An 18,998-nucleotide genomic window follows, 5' to 3' on the forward strand; every position below is an offset into this window, starting at 1 on the left:
GACAGCCTGAGAATGGATTTGTTGGTTCTTTTTAAGCCTGATTTATTGTTTATGATACCATGGCTTAAAGTTGGCAGGGGCCTAACCTAGTGAATAAGAGAGGACTAGTTTGGAAAACTATTCTCAAAATCACTTTTTATGTTTATAGCACCCATTTTCCTAAATTTAGGAGAAAGATTAACTCTTCCATAGGAATGCACATTGTATGTTTATTTACAATAGTATTAGTATTTAGGTTGAAATATTGTTTTGATACTTATAAGTTTTGGTTCATTTTGGTCTTTGTACTCTCAAAATGTTTACTTTGACTTTTAATTTTGGTTCTTTTAGTCTTTGTACTTTCAAAATGGTGATTTTGGTCTCCGTAATTTGAAAAAGTGACAATTTTTTGTTCTTTTTAATTTCATTTTTCTATCACAATTTTAAAATGGCGTTACACTCAATATACTTTTTAATGTAACAATTGCTAAAAGGTTTTTGTTAGGTATAGAATTGGTGTTAAACTTTTCAATAGGGATTGAAATTGTCATTTTTTGTCCAAATTTAGAAGTAGAGTAACCAAAATATACATTTCTGTTAAGTACATGATATTTTAACCTAACATTTAATATCATAGGCTTTTTAATGTTCCTTCTTAAAATAAAGAAATATTTGTCATTAAAATAAAGAGATATTTATATTTAAAATGTTTTTTTGTGGTTGATATTTTAAAGGGTAAAATACACAAGTCCCTCCTAGTTTGATTTCTGACTTTGGAATAATTGAGTTTGAAAATTTTAAATGATGTGCGAAGGTTAAATAATTTTATATTATTTTTATTTATGTGTATTTTTTTTTCTCTTCTCCTCTCTCATCCCTTCTCTTTCTCTCTCTTCCTCGCTTCTCCAATTTTTACCGTTCCTCCTATTCTTCTCCAATTCTCTTCCCTTCTCCCATCTTTGGTTCTCAAGTTTCAATTTAGAATTATTTTCTAAAGGTTGGGATTAAATTTTCACTTTTTGAAGTTTGAGAATCAAATAAACACTTATGGTGATTAAAAGTATTTTATCCTATTTTAAAATATACTTTTTTATAGCAAGTAATTCGAAATTTGGAATTACAATATTCTTTAAAATAATTATAAATATAGTTTTCTTTAATTGAATAAATATTTTTAAATATTAATAGCTATAAAACTCGTGGACTGATTAACTCAAATTGGTGACCTAGTACTGATTTTCTTGTGTTTTAGTTTTTTCTGTATTTTATTTAAATTATACTATTTATTGTGCTTCTCATTCAAATTAAATTATGCACAAAAATTAATTTATACTCTTAAACTATGTAGGTTGAATCAATTAAGTGGAGTGTAGTGAATAGCTCATATTAATGATAATTTTAAAATAATTTCGTAGAATTGAACTACCAATGTACCGTATTAAACTCCAGTTAGAGTGCAAACTATGAAAAATGCTTTTCACTTCCCACAGACTGACGTTTTACTCAATTGCAAGTATTACAAAGTTTGTAGCCTTAATATGTTGTGACCAACAAGCAACTCGAACTCGGTACACCATCAGGTAATATATGGCATCGCCATGAAGTTTGCTCTGTCTGCCTTCCAATTACTGCATTGAACACATCGCATCTTCATAGCATACCGGTTCGAAATGCGAATCATAGTATTCATTCTGATGTAAATGGGAATGAAAAACAAGAGATACTTCATCTCTTATAACTCCATCCATATATTCTTTACGTGGTCTTTGATTCTCATTTGACTTGTAAGCAGTTCGATCCGTAGAAAAATATTAATCATTTTCTAGCACAGACCATATAGAAATTCTCCAGATCCAGGTCACACGCCTATCTCATAGTTAATTATCCCAATTCATATTCATAACACATTCAAAAATCAATCGAAATGGAATATGTAATGTTATTTATTTAATTGTTTACCAAAAATTCTCTAAAACCAAAATCAAAATCCTTTTTATGTTTACTAAAATTGTCTGAAATCAAAATCAAAAACCATATATATAACAATTATTAGTATACATCTTTCTTACTTTTAACTAATTACAAATATATTATTGTTCTAATCTTTTTAAAATTATAATAATAATAATAATAAATTTTAATTTATTTTATTACTATATTCTTGTTAGTAAATATACTTTTTTATTACAACAATTTATTTAATATTAATAAATAATGAACCATTAAAATTAAATTACATCAACTAAAACACTTTTTTTAATTAAAACGACCATCATTTAAGGTAAAATATTACTAAATTTTATTATTCTAATATTTAATAATAATGAATTATATTTTAAAAAAATCTATTGATATTAATTAATAATAACAAAGTAAAATTAAAAAATTAAATACAAATTTATAATATTTTATAATAAAATCACATCCACAGAAGAAAAATAATTAGTATAAATGAAAAAAATAATAATGGAGAAAAAAAAGTAAAAGTTACAAAGTAATTATAATATGTGAGGTCTACAGAACAAGGAGAAGAATGAGATTACAACCTTTTAAAGAAATGTGATTGCAAAGTTTGAGATAAGTCTCATCATTTCTTTCGATTCCTACAACCTGATAAAGGGAATGAAAAAATTGATTCTCATTCCCTAGTAAACAGGGCTACATTCTTTCTGTAACACCCAAATTTTGAGCAATTCCAAGCAAATCCAACTGAAATTTGATATTCAAACCTAGCATGTATCATAGCAAAGCAAAGCAACAAGTAGAGAGCTGGATGAGTTGAGTGCAGTGTCTAGTATCTCTCATATAAACTACATCTTTTAACGTCACTACAATAAACACATCAACAATTCACACTAAAATGAACATTCTATGTTACGCCGTGAAAGGGCCGACTTCAATACCTCTTAAAAGGGTGCAAAAATGACCATCACTTTCCCCTGCAATTTTGCATAGAGAGAGCAGTTATGTATTCATTAATTTGAAAGAGACAACTTCCAAATGACTTACGTGTTCATCATCAGAGTTATGTTGTCTCCTTTAAGGAGTATCCTCCCTGACAAGTGGAAACAACCTTTTAGTTTTAGTCTCTCCTTAATTCGACAAAGTATTGGCCATGGCCCATGTGAATAATGGATAACAATCAGAACACAAACCTAAAGTCTTCCTGCTCTTCTTCTTTACGTTGACTTCCTCTGCATCATCGAGAACCAAATTCATATATTCATCGAAGCCCTGCGGAAGTAAGATTCAGAGTCGTCAACACTAAATAAATAAAGTCTAGAAGGCAGGAGCTAAAAAAAATTCTTCTGCATGTTTGACATCACAAATCTATAAAGACCGCCTTGAAACTAAAAACTTCAGCTTCCACTCACCTCGTGTCTTATTCAGTTTATATATTGTAATTTCCCATTATAGAGAAACGTAAAATACTTCGATATTGGTTATACTTATAGCTCATTTTCTCATAATAATGTTTTTTGGCAGGACAAATGGAGTCAATATTGAAAGAAATCATACATAGACTCTATGGTCACCCCAAGGAAAGGAAGACCAAAGACATGGTGGAATGGTTGAAGAGATCTTAATGATCTTAAATTGAAGGACTAAATTGATCTACCCCAGCAGACTGATAGAACCCGAACACTAACAATATATTGAAACATAAAAGATATAGAAACTAAAATAACTACTAAGTAATTCGAGGTACTTGGACCCCCCCTCTCTTGAGTATTCTTACTCAAGCCTAAACCATACTACCAATTGCCTACCTTCACCCTTTCTCCCTCCCTCTATTTATAACTAAACCTCCTAATCCAATTACCAATATACCCTTTGATACCCTAACAATATCCCTAATCTATCCTAATAGCAAACCTATCATTACCCCACCCCCAAAACACACCTTCCTCAAGGTGTGGTAAACTAAACAATTTTTTTTTTTCCTTCGAGACATAACCAAAAGAAATTAAAACTTAGCCTTCAACAACAAAAATAGAAACCCCAGCTCGATCAACTGCCATGGTGGAGCATCCGTGGGAGGTGGGTGGCCGATGGTGTGTGATTGATGACGGTGGAGACATGGGCGGTGGGTGCGGCAGACGACGGTGGCTCATAGCCGGCGGCTAATAGTTTGTGACCCACTGGCAGTGAGAGCGACGGTGGCGGGATGAAGTCGTACGGGTGGCATAGTGCGGCAACTAGGGTTACTTTCTGCTCATGGGTAGGGAGATGCCCACTCGGGACAGCTTTCGGGTTAGGCCTAGAGGACAGCCTGACCCAAAACCCACCCAATCCCATAATTTCAAAGTCTGCTCCAGAAAGAAAATGGGATGTAACACAATTAAATTTCAGCCCTCTCAATCTAAGCCCACTTGTTCTTTTCTTTCAATTTTGGGCTCATCTGTTTTCCATAATCTTCTCCATTCACGTGGGTGACGTGATTAGGGCAGTTTCTCCCAACTTTCCTTCATGACAGCCCTCTCCCAAAGCTTCCATCGACGCCTCCACCAAGTCTCCTTCTCCGGCCACATCTGAAACTGTCACTGACAATAGTCCCCATCTGCCATTTTTCTCGTTTTCTTTCCCTTTTCTTCATGAAGTCTCCTCCGTTTTTGTTGTGTTTTCACCTTCATCAACAATGGTTGTCGATCTTATTCCAGAAATCCAACCGTCGCCTTGTCCGACATCTTTCCAAACTTCACGCGCTTGATCTTCGAATTTCAACAAAATATGAGTCGTTCTTTCCTCCATCGTAGCCGAGAGTTCTTCATTGGTAGTTCCCAGCCATATCTTCTAGTTCCTTTTCTACTCTTTCCGTACTCTATTTTTTTTTCGATTCATTCATTCTTTCTGACTTCTTGATCCTACTGCCTTTGCTCCTCATATGATGATACCTCTTTCTTTGTGGTTTCACTCTCGTGATCCTTTGCTTGTTTGATAAGATCAAAACGCTTGATTCTATTGCTAATCTCCTACTTTCCATCTTTGCCTCTGTCATCTCTTTTCTAATTTCTGTAATTTCTTCCCTTATTTCTTTGAAACCCTCAATCATGGTAACTCGTATAGATTGGAACATCGAGTCCACTTCATTCACCGTTTCCTTCATCAACTGTTTCTTCAATAGATCCATTCCTTGTAAAATCGTCAACATCCCTTCTCGTAACACTTCATCCATCTTAAATTCCATGGACAAAATCAAACAGCTCTGATACCAAACACTAACAATATATTGAAATATAAAAGATATAGAAACTACAATATCTACCAAGTAATTTGAGGTACTTGGACCCTCTCCTCTCTTGAGTATTCTTACTCAGGCCTAAACCATACTATCAATTGCCTATCTTCACCTTTTCCCCCTCTCTCTATTTATAACTAAACCTCCTAACCCAATTACCAATATATCCTCAATAACCTAACAATATCCCTGATCTATCCTAATAGCAAACCTATCACAGACACAGACAGAGAAGATTTTCAACCTAATGAATTGAGTTGGACACTAGTGTTTGGACCCTTCATAACCCATAGCAGGTTTTCTTTGCTCCCCCCTTTGCTCAAACATAATTTCTCCACCATCCTTTTTGCTCTTCCTCATTCAAACATATGTCATAAAAAATAAATAAATAAACCAAGGATTTCCTCCAAAGGTATTCTAAAGCATATTTTGAAATGGTACAGCCCAGAAAAGCTAGATTTTCTACCATGGGTATAATACCAAAAAGTGGGATGATGTTGGAGAACTCCATTCCAAGTTTTTTAAGCTTGAACTTTATCCATAAGAAGATGATGTTGGATGTCAGATCTTATCAACAACAAATAAAAAATTGTTGGATGTTAGGAAATGTAAGGTTTTGGGTTGTCATGTTAAATTGATTTACTCAATTGTATTTACTAATCTACTTTAGGCTAATTAAGTTTGTTTTTGATAAGGATAATTTTAGAATTAATAAGTGGTATTTCTGTAGTTAGATATGAGTGGCAGCCTATAAATAATAGTCTGCAGGTTTTAATCAACTTTTTCTTTGAATAATAAAATTTTCTGTGCTTTTGTAATTACACAGTTTTTGGTATTAGAGCCTTTTTGGATCCAAGATTGGCATGAAGGAACGAAAGAAACATTGGTAGGTTACGTAATATTTCCATACCTCTCATCAGACCATTTGTAGCGTTAGCAGTCATATATACAGCTCTAAGTCAATTATTATTTCCCAATAATTGATGCACTTCACACCATTTTGACTTAATTACTTCTACACCCAAATAGTTTCATTCTTGGTATTGACCTTCCAAAAGAAATTATAGGTCAACAGTCATTGAAGAAGCTCCACTAAAGCTTCTCCACCCACATAAAAGGCTCTCATTCCAATCTTATGTAGAAGGAATAATTTCTCCTTTCTTCTTCAAACTTAACTTTAAGAACCCCTAAAGTCCCCAACTAATGTAATGAAGAAGTCTCATTTTCCACACTACAACTACTAACCTCCATGAGCCAAATATTTCTCCAAAGTAGCCCATGCATCCTTATGCTTCAAAAATTATTGTCATCAACCTAGATGAACAACTATCCTAACGCAGAAAAAAAGAAAACAAACTGAAATATTTTTCCATAAAGAAAGATGATTTTATTTTCATGATGGGTTGTGTAACCAAATCAACTCAAGGGAAGAAGATTTTAAAAAGTTGTTTGGGCACCACAGAACAAGTATGCACAAAAAGGCTTTAAGCAAAAATCTTAAAAGTTCATGACCAAAACAATAGTTTGGGTTATAGCACCGCACCAAAACCTAGACCATGCTTTTGTTTTTTTAAAAAGATACAAACTTCCTGATATAGAAATTAGTGATCACGGAGTGCACGAGGAAAGCCTACAAGAGGAGTAAGGTCAAATGAAGCTTATGCTCAAAGTCAACCCAATCATGAGCCAATCATTATGCCACAAGGTCCAATCACAAGAGTTAGAGCTAAAAGACTACAAGAAGGGTTGAATGGTCACTTCCAAGCTATGTTGTTCACACTTAGTGAAGAGTTGCATCCCTTAAAGCTTGAAAAGACATCTTGTCATCCAAGAAACTTCATGAATCTAAAAATCCAGATTCATCCACATATTTAATTTATTATGTATTTTTCAAATCCATATATTTGCATTTAAAAGGGTTCAGGAATGGATTTGAAGAGGTGGTGGATGTATTTGGACTATTTAGGCCAAGGATTGTGTCATTTCATTGTGTCTTTTCAATTACTATAAATAGATGTAAATTTGCTTTTCAAACACAGCATTTGATGAATGAAATTTTATTTTATTTTATTATTTTTTTTTATAATAAACAATGATTCATTCCAAAAGAAGAGGAGCCTAAAAAAAAGAGGCATACAACCTAGGGGCAGAGGGTCGAGAAGACCCTCCCCAAGAAACTATACAATCAAGGAATTCCAACTCTGAAGAGTCAAAAGAAAACCGTAGTTACAAAAAACCTTCTTGTGGGTTGAAGCCCACCAAGAAGCCGTATGCCTAATATTCACACAAAAATCTTCAATAGAACTCTGTTTCTCTGCAAAAATTATGTTGTTCCGTTCCTTCCAAAACAGCCAAAGAAGAGCTCTCGTGCCACAATTCCATAGGATGAAAGATTTACCTTTTAACAAAGATCCACCAAAACCTTCTTCTATAAAATCCTCTATTTTCCTTGGTAAGCTGAGAGCCAAATCTAAATAAGATGCCAAGTAGTTCCATGCCGTAGCTGCAAAAGGACAATGCAAAAAGAGATGATCCACCGTTTCAACGTTCTTGAAACACATTCTGCACATTGAAGGAGAGAGGGTCCACTGAGGTAGTTTCCTTTGAACTTTTTCTGTTTTCAGCAGTGTTTGTGCCCCTATAGAAGAGAGTCCAGAGGAACACTTTGACTTTCTTTGGTACCCTGAAGTTCCAGATAAAAGATGCAGTGGCTACATTTAGGCCATAAAGGCCGATTTCACTGTAAAAACTCCTTTGCTATCAGCTGTCCCACACAAGGAATCATTATCTTGTCCTAAGACCAGCCCTTCAATTTTCTCGGTGAACATCGCCCATCTATCAAGTTCTCTGTCAAACAGGTTCCTCCTTAAGCCAAGGTCCCAAGTCAAGGCCTCTGTGTTCCAACAATTTGCTATAGAAAAATTCCTCTTAGTTGAGATAGCATAGAAATCTGGGAAAGTTACCAAAAGAGGGAGAGAGTCTATCCAATTATCTTCCCAAAATCTGACAGAAACCCCCGAAGAAACTTTGTACGTAATGAATCTGATAAAAATTGGAGTTGTTCTTTGAACATCGATCCAAGGTCTGCCTATTGAAGAATTTTTTGAGGGCTTGGACCACCATCCAAAAGGCTCTTTAGCATAAATGGCAGCAATGACCTTCCTCCAAAAATTGTTTTTTTCATTCGCAAAGCACCACACCCATTTCATCAAGAGGGCAGTGTTTTTGTGTGCTAACGACCCAGCTCCCATTCCTCCCTGTTGTGAAGGCAGCACAGTCCAAGACCATTTCACAAGATTCCCAATCGGCCTATATTTCCCTCCATTCCAAATAAAATCCCTCGTAACTTTTCCATAGCATTTGTCACTGACTTTGGAGCTTTAAGGATGGAGAAGAAATAAGTTGGGATACTATTCAGAACCGCCTGCGTCAATGTAAGCCGACCCCTTTTTGACAGCAGCATGAACTTCCATTTCTCCAGCCTTTTGTGCATTTTTTCCACCATTGTTTCCCAAAAACTGTACTTCCGATGGTTACCTCCGAGAGGGAACCCCAAATAAGTGAAAGGGAAAGTTTCTGTCTTACAACCCCAAGTGTTTGCCCAGAAATTAACTTCTACAGCACTGCAATTCACCCCTATGACAGCCGATTTTGCAATGTTCAAAGAAAGACCCGACATCTGGAGGAAAATTTGATTAATGCCCCACCATCTTTCCATATTCTTCCAAGAAAAGGGGCTAAAAATCAAGACATCATCAGCGTATTGAAGATGAGTTACTTCAATAGTGTTTGTGCCTATAAGGAAGCCTCTTAAGATCTTTCTCTCATTGCAAAAGTGAATTAGGCGACTTAGAGCATCTCCCACAATGGTAAAGAGGAAGGGAGAAAGGGGGCACCTTGTCTAAGCCCTCTCTTTGCCATAATCTTCCCTTTTGGTCTTCCGTTGATCATGATAGAGAAATTGGTAGAGGAAAGACATCCTTGAATCCAACCCCGCCATTTAAGGCCAAAACCTTTAGCTTCGAGGGCGGCATCTAAGAAGGACCAATCAACTCTATCATAAGCCTTCTCAAAATCCAATTTTAAGAGGAAGCCCTTCTTTTTTCCTTTCCTCCAAAGCTAACAGTTTCTGAAGCTACAAGAATGGCATCTAGAATCTGACGTCCTTCCACGAAAGCAGCCTGTCAATCATGAATTATGTGGGGAAGGATGCTTTTAAGCCTACTAGCAAGGAATTTGGCTATGATTTTATAAAGGGAGGTCACCAAACTAATGGGTCTATAGTCTTTGACTGAAGTTGGATGAGTCTTTTTGGGGATAAGGCAAATATAGGTCTCATTTGTTCTTTTGTTGATAATCACCTTTTCAAAAAAATCTTGGAACACAATCTCTATATCTCCCTTGAAAGTGTTCCAAGCCTTTTTCATGAACTCATTGCTCATTCCGTCCGGATCCGGTGATTTGAGAGTACCCAAATCTGCCACATCTTTTTTGATTTCTTCTACTGTAAAAGGGGCCTCTAGCTGCTGTCTGATTTTCTTGTAAAGGGGACCACATCAAGTCATCTATCATATAGCAAGTATTTGTGGTTGTGGTATATAAGGTCTCAAAATAACTCAAAATTTCTGCCTCAATATCTTTCTCAGATGTGAGCAATAATCCTTGAGCAGACACTAGATTCCCAATAAAAGCACGGTTCTTCTTAGGTGAGGTCCATGGATGAAAGAAGTGGGAATTTTCATCCCCTTCTTCAAGCCATCTAACTTTCCCTTTTTGCATCCACAAATGCAGCTCATTGATGACCAATTCTGTTACCTGTGCCTTCACGTGTTGCCTTCTATCAATCTCCTCTACTGTTAGGGCCTGCATTTCTTCTTTCTTATCAATATCACTAATAATTCTGATCAAATCTGCCTTCTGAACACCGATAAGGCCATAGACTTGCTTATTCCACTTAATAAGAAGACCCTTTAGACCTCTTAGTTTCTCCATAAAACCGTAACCAGGCCATCCCCTGAGAGTGTTGTCTTTCCACCATTTATCTACCCTAGGAAGAAGCTGCGGGGAATCGAGCCATACATTCTCAAAACGAAAGGGGGTAGGACCCCACATTTAATAGCCTCAGAAGCCATCTGAATGGGGAAGTGGTCCGAAGTTGTGCGGAACAGCTTAGAAACTCTTTGATTAGCAAAAACATCAAGCCAATCTTTAAAGACAAGGGATCTATCTAACCTTGAAAGGGTCGGGGTGCCTCTCATATTTGACCAAGTGAACGAGCCGTTGTCCAAAGGAGGATCTAATAAGTTCATTGCTTCAATAAGAGCATTAAACTCTTTCATACTACGAGTGATTCGCCCTTGTTTCTTGCTCTACTTTTCTGAGAGCCATCTAGCCACGTTGAAGTCACCTCCTATACACCAAGAACCATGGCATTTGCTGACTAAGCCCTCTAATTCCCTCCAAAAATCAACTCTGCCTCTAGATGATGAAGAGGGACCATAAACCCCAGTAAACCAGCCGTTCCTGCCATTAGTAAGACTAATGTGTAAAGTAATGGAGAAAGTGCCCAAAAAGAGTTAGAGATATTGATCTTTTGTTCATTCCATAAAATTAGAATACCCCCTGCTGTGTTTTGAGCATCTAAAGAAATCCAGCCGACATGCGATGACCACTGAGTAAAAGAAGTTGTCCTCTATCCTCCAACGGTCCATTGGACTGAGACCTATGTTTCCCGCCGGTCCTCCATGGAAACGTGCTACAGCTTTCGGCGAAAAGCTGTCGTGAACCTTGGCTTCTTTTTTGATCAGTAATTTCACATCCTCGAAGGTTGATATGTGCGCTAAAAAGGAGGTTTCTTCATCTTGAATCTTGATTCTGTCGTGAACCCTGATTGCTACATCCATACATTCAATTCTCGCCGCGTTTTCATCTGCATACTCAATAAACCCTCCAAAAATATCTCCTATCTTACGGAAGAGATCCTCACTCCATAGATGTAGAGGAATGTTCCTTAGTTTCAGCCAACCACCATAGAAAGGGACCATTGTACTAAATCCGTGTCTATCCTTGTTCCATCTCTCCACTTTAAGATTCAATGCCCTGAATGTAACCCATCCTCTATTCATCCAGAGGAGCCTAGCTAGCTCTTCGTTCGGGCATTTAAGAATGGCCTTATCCGGTTGGAAGGCATTAAGGATTAACTTTCTCTGGAGTTGACTTTCGAGCGTAGTGAGTATGAGCCCCCAATCGTCGTGGAAATCTCTTCTGGTTATAACTAGGACTTGGTTCCAGTCAACGAACCTAACTTCTTTAGTCAGTGGGTGCACTTCTATTTTCTTCCTTTGAGTCGGAGATGGGCACAAGAGAGCTGAAGCATATGATTTATCCGATGATGGCCTATGAAGGAGCTTTGCAAGGCTCGTTGATTCGAACCCATTCAGGAAATCTAGCAGAAGTTGCTTAAAGGATATTCAACCTTTGAAATCTTCCCCTGCCGGGACAACTAAGTTTGTCTTTCCTCCTGAGTTTTGTACCTTGGTTATCTCAATGAAGCTCCCTCGTTTGTTTGTGGTTTTTAGGATCCAAACAATACCATTTGCACAGTGGGTCTTCCAAAAAAAGTTCTGGTTTTGAGGTGAGAGAAGAAGGTCTGAGACAGCATCTGTTAACCAAACTACAATCACTTCTTCAAAGGAAACTGTAAATCTTCTTTGTAGGTGAAGTTCTTCAATCTGGACCACTCTTCCTTTATATTTCTGATCGAAGGAACAAGAAAAGTATTTGTTTTCTATCCTAGAGGATAATCTCCGTGGAGCCATGTCGGAGATTAATGGTGACCGGAGGGAAGATCACCGTAGGCATCGTTCAGGGGGTGGAGGAGAGGGAGGAGAGAGAACGGAGAGATAGAGAGCCATCTTTTTCCACATACGTCTTGGGAAAATACTTTTTATGAATGAAATTTTAGATTGAGTTTAGTCTCTCTCAAGCTTTATGCTTTCTTTGTATTCTTATGTTAGAATGCATGTTTTAGAACTTTCAATATAGTTTGATCAATTAGGTTGTGGAGAGTTTGAAATCTTGAATATAGGAACAAGTTCTCATTTATTCTTGATCTTTGATCATATCTTTCTAAGCATAAATCTGTTTAGCTTTCTTGGGGTTGGTTCATCTTCTTGTTATTGGGATTATTCTTATTGTTGTTGTAGGAGTTCACCTTGAATAGGGGAATTCTCAAGCATAATTAAGGTAATTCCTTTATCACTTCTGATTGAAACAATGGAAATGAAATATAATGTTCAGATAATACAAACTCCCGAAAGGTGAGAAAGAAAGCAACCCAAATACAAAACAGAACAACCAGAAGATGTGTAAAACATCAGAAGATGCAAAATAATAACGATCTAAAGAACAAAAACCTAAGGAACTTGTCAAAGAGACATGTCAAAATAATCTGAACCAATCCTTTCCATCAGAGGAGAAGACTGCAAAAACATCAACAGAGAACAAACTAAGGATGGCCCAAAACCTCAACCAATTAGCAAAGAACATCTTGCTTCAAGAGACCATCTTCAAAATTTATAACTTCTGGCTCATCATCAAGACCCAGGGCTCTCTATTTTGCAAAAATATCAGCTAACTCCTTCCGCTCGGATTGCAACTCCAACTTTCTTATAGCTCGATCTTCTTCCCAAGAAACCAAATCTTTTGCAGCCTTTCAAACTCCAAAATTATAGAATCAAACCATCTTTCTAAGACAAGATAAGAATTGGAAGAGTCTCCAATAGAAAATTCAGAGGAAGGGGAATGAGATGACATTTGAATTGATAAGAACTCTTGAGTAAAAACTCACAACCTAACTGAACCTTCAAAAGAAGAGCCAAAACAGAAAAAACACTTCAAAATTCAACAAAACCGCCAAGCAGAAACTGAAGAGCCAGACCCACACTGCCTTTTCTTTTTGAAACTACCAACGACAATAAAAATCTGCTGCCTTTTCCTTCTTGAAAAACTGAAGAAAATCCTTCACGACAAAAATAATATCACTAAAAAACAAGAGACCTTTAAACTTCAAAAGACACTTCTAATGTTGAAACCAAAAGGAATTCCAAACATCCCAGCTGTTTCCTTTTTTCTTTTTTTTTTTGGATATGTCCTTCAAATTCAAAAAGACCCCTGCTGCCTTTTCCATCTTGATGCCTTTTCAATATTCCAATAACTCTCAGCTGAAAAAATAAATGCTCATGGAAGAACCACCTCGGGGCACTGCTTTTGAAGGAATTTCTTCAAAAAAATATCTTCCCGCTCACTCCCATTCCACATGAATTCCATGAAATGATCTTCATGGTTGTATGACTTTTGGATTTTGTTGGTCTTTTGGAATAATCTCATGAACTACTAATCCACTCTTGGATGAAAGGACGAGAAATTTGAATTTTCAAGACAATGACTAGGAGATGGAGAGCCCTCACTCTTGCTATTTACCTGGTTGGTAATGAAGAGGTCACGAAATTATTCTTATCATCAAGAATAAGCCTTTCTTCTTGGGATAATGAGCTTAGGACTTCTTCACATGCATCTTCATTTAATGGTTCATCGGTAACTTTAACTTTTGGAGAAAAGAGCTCAGATTCTAACTACTGATGCTTATTTCAGATTCAAAATCTGAATCAAATTCTTCATCTTGGTAGGATTGCCTATTGATGATACAATTTCTTGAGTTAACTCTCCCAAAAGATAAGCTTTTCTCCTTATCTAAAGTCAAATCTGCACTCAGATCTTCATTCAAAACTATTGTTGGATGGAGCTTCTTCCCTAATAAACCTAAAAAATGCATTTTGTCTTGAAAAATGTAATGCATTTGTTTTTCTCAATTTTCCTATTCTTTTTTTAAGGAATGGGGACACGGACATGGAGAACGAGAAACGTTTGAGGAGGTTTTAGGAGAGTGATAGAATTAAGTGGGAAAATTGTAGTTTATTGAGTTCTTGGAGGTAATACACAGTTTCTAGAGGGTTTTATGTGTATTCTCATTTTCTTGGCTTCTCTATACAGTGAAGTCTTTAGGAGTAAGAGAAAACAAGGGAACGTATCTAAATTTTAGAATCACTTCTTCTCTTCTCTACTACTTCTACTGTTTTTTATAGTTCTTGAGATAAATTCCTTTAAGCTTCCGAACATTACTTGAATAATAATTGTTGTAACTGTGGCATAACTGATTAATTTAAGCCAACAGGAACTTTCTCTAGTTACCATCCCTCATATGCTTGATAGTTGATGCTTTTTGTACTTTCACAAAATGTTTCAAATAACAAATTATAACCAATTTCACTATACTAGCTTCCATTTTATTTAGACTGCAGCATTCCTACTTCAGTTTGAAAACGGTTAAAGCACAATTATGTGCTCTTGGTTCAGAGAAAAAAAAGACCGATAATTAAAAGAACCTCAAATGAAGAGTTAATATTTGGGAACTTAAATAGAGAGAAACTAATAATTAGCACAATGATTTCCTAAATCAAAAGCCCACAAGTGTAAGGAGCTTACAATGATGCGGCCTTCGATCCTCAGGTCTTTCTGCTCAAAAAGCCATATCTGAATGCGAGCTTTCTGCATAAATTTGAACGTGAAGATTAATTAAGCAGATTAGAGATACAAAACTTCAACTTCACCCATTAAAATTCATAAACGTGCGTACCCGGAACGGAAAATAAACGAAGTGAACATGAAAATGAACTTACACTTTGAAGAAACCTGAAAATCAAGTTCTGAAGGCGCACCAACGTCCATGGAAAGAGAAATAAAACATGTCAGTGAACACGTAAAAAAGAGAGGAAAAAAACAAAGGAAAGCAGCAATGAAATGAAGAAGAAGAAGGTACAATGGGTTGGGTCATAATCCTCTGAACTTTGGTGCTCGCCATGGCGACTGAATCGAAAAGCTTTCCGAACAAAGAGGTTGGTGGTGCAAGGAGATTGAAGGCCGAACTCTCTGCTTTCAGCTTTCAATCGCAAATCGCAGCTCACACCTATGGAACTTCGGAATTGGGATTAGGGCAAAGGGAGTTTAGTTACAGTTTAAAAGTGGAAAAGCGTACGAATTTTTCTCAAAGAAATTTTTTTTTTTTTTTTTTGGGTCATTGGTTCTTTTTTTGTTATTATTTTTTTAAAGAAGGGCACGGCACTACTAAACAAAATAAATAAAGCGTTGATATTGTATTAATGGTTAACATTTTCTTGGAATACTAAATTTTATTTTAGACAAATATACATTTAGAACAAAGGACTATTATTGCTTAATTAAATTAAGAGATTTATTTATTACAACAACTTGTGAAAATAACAACTTGTGCCCTGGTACAATTATCGGTTCTCTTCTATATATAGCACTTGGACTCGACCCTTAATGGTATCAGAGCCAACTCGACTCTTTCTCTCTTTCTTTTCTCTCTCATGGAGTAAACTCCTCTCTGAATCTCGGGGTGGAAGGGAGATGGATCTAAATTCGCTCTAAGGTTGTATTCTTTCTTTTGATTCTTAATCTATCTGCTAATTAAATCTGATTTGGGAATCTCTCTTGTTCTAACTCTTGATATACTCTAGCTATCCATTCTTTAGGTATCATGATAAAGGCGTGGTTAACCTTCATGATTGAGAATTTATAGTTAGAAGATATGAAGATGTTTGAATATAGATCGATTGATCGAAAAATTCGATTTAATTAAAAGATAGATTATTATCAAAATAAAAGGATATGAACTTAGTAAGATCTTATTTCTATCTCCTAGATACCTTCAGATTTCCTTTTCCCCTCTCTCATGCTCTCAAAGTTTCTCTCTAAGATCGCTCCCCATTCTCAACCCATCGTCGACACAGCTTCCTCTTCCTCTTCTTCTTCAAGAAAGCAAAAATCAGAAAATGATTTTTCAAAAATTTTAGCCGATCACAATTCAGCTGAAGCCCATCTGGCTAAGGTCGAAGATCGACTCAAAAATTGGTCTATCCCTAAGATAGATCCAAACCAGGTATACAAAATAAATACCTTCAATTTCTCCCAACAAGACGTCATCGTCATCACCGAGGAGAACGTGGCTATGAAGGATGAATTCACAGAAATCACTCTTCTCCCTGAAGAAACCCTCTTCAAAGTCAGGAACAAATTCAAATACCTCCATATTGGATGTGTTCAAGTAGCCTTGAAACCTCTCTTTAGAGAAGGCTTAGATGTCCCCGTTTATCTCGCTCTTCGGGATAAAAGACATCTCAACTTCACTCCCTCTCTTCTAGGGATCGTCGAATCAAATCTGGTTCAAGGACCAGTTTACTTCAACTGCAAACCAGGACTTACCGTCTCCCTTCAAGACAAGAACATTATGGACATGCTATGTCTAGATGTTCATTCCGAAGGCTTGGAGCTGAAAGACGGATCTCTTCCGTTTGCTGTTTCCTATCGCATCTATTACAAATTGATGCATACCAACCTTTCTCCAAAAGCACTAGGTGTTTCTCCGAAGGGTACACCATGCTAATGGAAGTCAATCTCGAAAAATCTTCAATGACTATTCCGAAGACACTTCGTTGGGATGAAATCTCTAGAAATACCATCTGGAGACTTCAAGGAGTTTCAGCCCCCGCCAGACAAATCAATACAGAAGCATCAATTACCGAATTTCCAGACGGAAATGTCGAAGTACAATTTAATACTGAGGCAAAATACCCCAGAATTAGAGAAGTTATGAGCAGCCGTCGAAGCGTTTCTTCAGATGCAAGATCGGTGAGCACTATTAATAGATCTTTTAAAAGATCTGAATCCATGCGAGCATCAGTGGATTTCACTCATCCAATCCCTGACGTTCAATACGAAGAAGGATCACTCTCTCCAACCCAATCTGATATGGAAAGGAGAACTGAACCTGCCTTCAATCAAATAAACGTTATCTCAAAAACAGAGGAACGTTATAAAGAATTATACAGCAAGTACATCGACATGTGGATTGCTGCTCCCAAAGAAACTAGGAAACCCGTCATGACCATTGGCGAGTTCACCTCAAAGATACAAAACCAAGAGCTAGTAAAAAACGAAGCTCTAGTTAAAAGACTCCAAGCTGATGGACAAGTAGCGGTCATCAGAAATGGCACTGTTTGGGTAACAGCCAGAGGCAAAGAAATAGCTTCCACCTTCCCTCCAAAAGAAGAAGCGGCTTTCTCTCACCCGGTGGTACCTGCCATAAAAATGGTATCTTCACCATATAAAACAATAGATGAAGACAAAGTCCAGAAAGTTGGTGTTCGAGAAATAAAAAATATCCAGCATCAACTCAACTACTCAAACAAGATCCTCTCTGAGGTATCTAAAGCTGTAGAAAGAATTGAGAATCCAGCTCTTCCTACCGTCTCAAAGATTCCAGGGATCCCTCCAGTAGACCCCTGCCAGCCAATCTTTCAACCAAATAGTTTTGAGATTGGACCTCTCAAAGAAGACCCCTCAGATCTTTTTGCTGAAATTAACAGAAGACTTTCTTCTTTGTCCCTTAGCAAAGGAGAATCTTCTCAAAAACCCGAGGCAGCCAAAAGTATAAATGTAGTAACCACCATACCCACTACTTCACAGGCTACATCCTCAACAATACTTCCGGTTACCATGCACACGGAAGTAAAGAATCATTATCCAAGACCATCTCCTCCAGATATGGGATGGGACGATCTCCGCCATGACCAACGTACTTATGACGGATCTTCTATAATTACTTGGAATATCGATGGGTATTCTGAAGCTCAAATGATGAATACTTTTCAAGAAATGATGATGGCAGCCACTGCCTTCAGCACCAAGAAGTCGGTTTTACAGACAGCCCACATCCTTATCTCTGGCTTTTCTGGAAACCTAAGAAGCTGGTGGCATAACCAGCTAACCGACGAAGATAGAACGAAAATCCTGACGGCGACTAGATCTGTTGTCAAGCAGGAAGGTTCTAATGCTATGCAGATTGATGAGCCAGACATGGTAAATCAATTAATCTATGCTATGACCAAGAATTTTATTGGTAGCAGTCAAGTATACAAAGATCTCAATACCGAAGCTCTTTTAAGCCTTCGATGCCGAAAGATGAGTAACTACAAATGGTATAAAGACACCTTCCTGGCGCGTCTTTACTCCATTACGACATGCGGAGCGGATATCTGGAAGCAAAAGTTCGTTGAAGGACTTCCATATTATATTGCTCAAAAATACTACCAGACTGCAGTAGTAAACTCTGCAACTAATCGTATCGATTGGGCGGAGTTAACATTCGGAGACATTAACGCCACAATTCAACAGATATGCGTTAATCTCTGTCTCGAGAATAGGCATCAGCCAAAGTCATCAAAGATCCTGACTACCGAAAGGAATTGAGAACTTTTTGCAAACAATATGGTATTGATAATAGACCTGAAGAAGAAAGGAAGAAGAAGAAGAAATCTTCCAACAAGCGACTCTTCAACAAGAGTAAATCAAAAAATTCCGAATTACCAAGGCGTAAACGGAAATATTACAACAGGAACAAAGGAAAGAAGGATTATTCTAAGAATCGTCCTCATAAGTCCTCTGTTGTCTGCTACAAATGCAACCGCAAAGGACACTACTCCAGTAAGTGCCCTTTGAAGAACGAAATCAACTCTCTGACTATAGATGAAGAGACAAGACAATCTCTTCTCTATGCCATCAGAAGCGAAGAAGAAAGCTCTTTGAGTTCCGAATCTTCTACCGACAATGATGAGATCAACATCATAAACGAAGAAGGTTC

At 37.0% G+C, this 18,998-nt stretch overlaps 2 protein-coding genes across 4 annotated transcripts; one reads left to right on the forward strand and one right to left on the reverse strand.

Moving 5' to 3' along the window:
* Positions 1–2,460: 2,460 nt before the first annotated feature.
* Positions 2,461–15,299, reverse strand: LOC111023239 (uncharacterized). 3 transcript variants are annotated; one of them, XM_022300622.2, is made up of 7 exons: positions 15,096–15,298; positions 14,956–14,982; positions 14,762–14,824; positions 3,135–3,213; positions 2,989–3,034; positions 2,883–2,918; positions 2,461–2,708 (listed from the first exon to the last, which is right to left on the reverse strand). In XM_022300622.2, exons 1-6 carry the CDS (start codon positions 15,135–15,137, stop codon positions 2,909–2,911), a joined length of 267 nt encoding a protein of 88 aa, XP_022156314.1. In that variant the 5' UTR covers positions 15,138–15,298; the 3' UTR covers positions 2,461–2,708; positions 2,883–2,908. The 3 variants fall into 3 exon arrangements, with proteins under 3 accessions (XP_022156314.1, XP_022156313.1, XP_087976080.1); XM_022300621.2 differs by having other exon boundaries at positions 2,461–2,918; positions 15,096–15,294; XM_088119954.1 differs by lacking the exons at positions 2,461–2,708; positions 2,883–2,918 and having other exon boundaries at positions 2,985–3,034; positions 15,096–15,299.
* Positions 15,136–16,742, forward strand: LOC148208145 (uncharacterized). The gene is made up of 2 exons (XM_088120123.1): positions 15,136–15,307; positions 16,153–16,742. The coding sequence occupies exons 1-2, from the start codon at positions 15,136–15,138 to the stop codon at positions 16,740–16,742; spliced, it is 762 nt and encodes a 253-aa protein (XP_087976249.1).
* The last annotated feature ends 2,256 nt before the right edge of the window (positions 16,743–18,998 follow it).

This window comes from Momordica charantia (assembly GCF_013281855.1).
Source record: "Momordica charantia cultivar OHB3-1 chromosome 11 unlocalized genomic scaffold, Mcharantia_2.0 BLBB01000011.1, whole genome shotgun sequence".
NCBI lineage: Eukaryota > Viridiplantae > Streptophyta > Magnoliopsida > Cucurbitales > Cucurbitaceae > Momordica > Momordica charantia.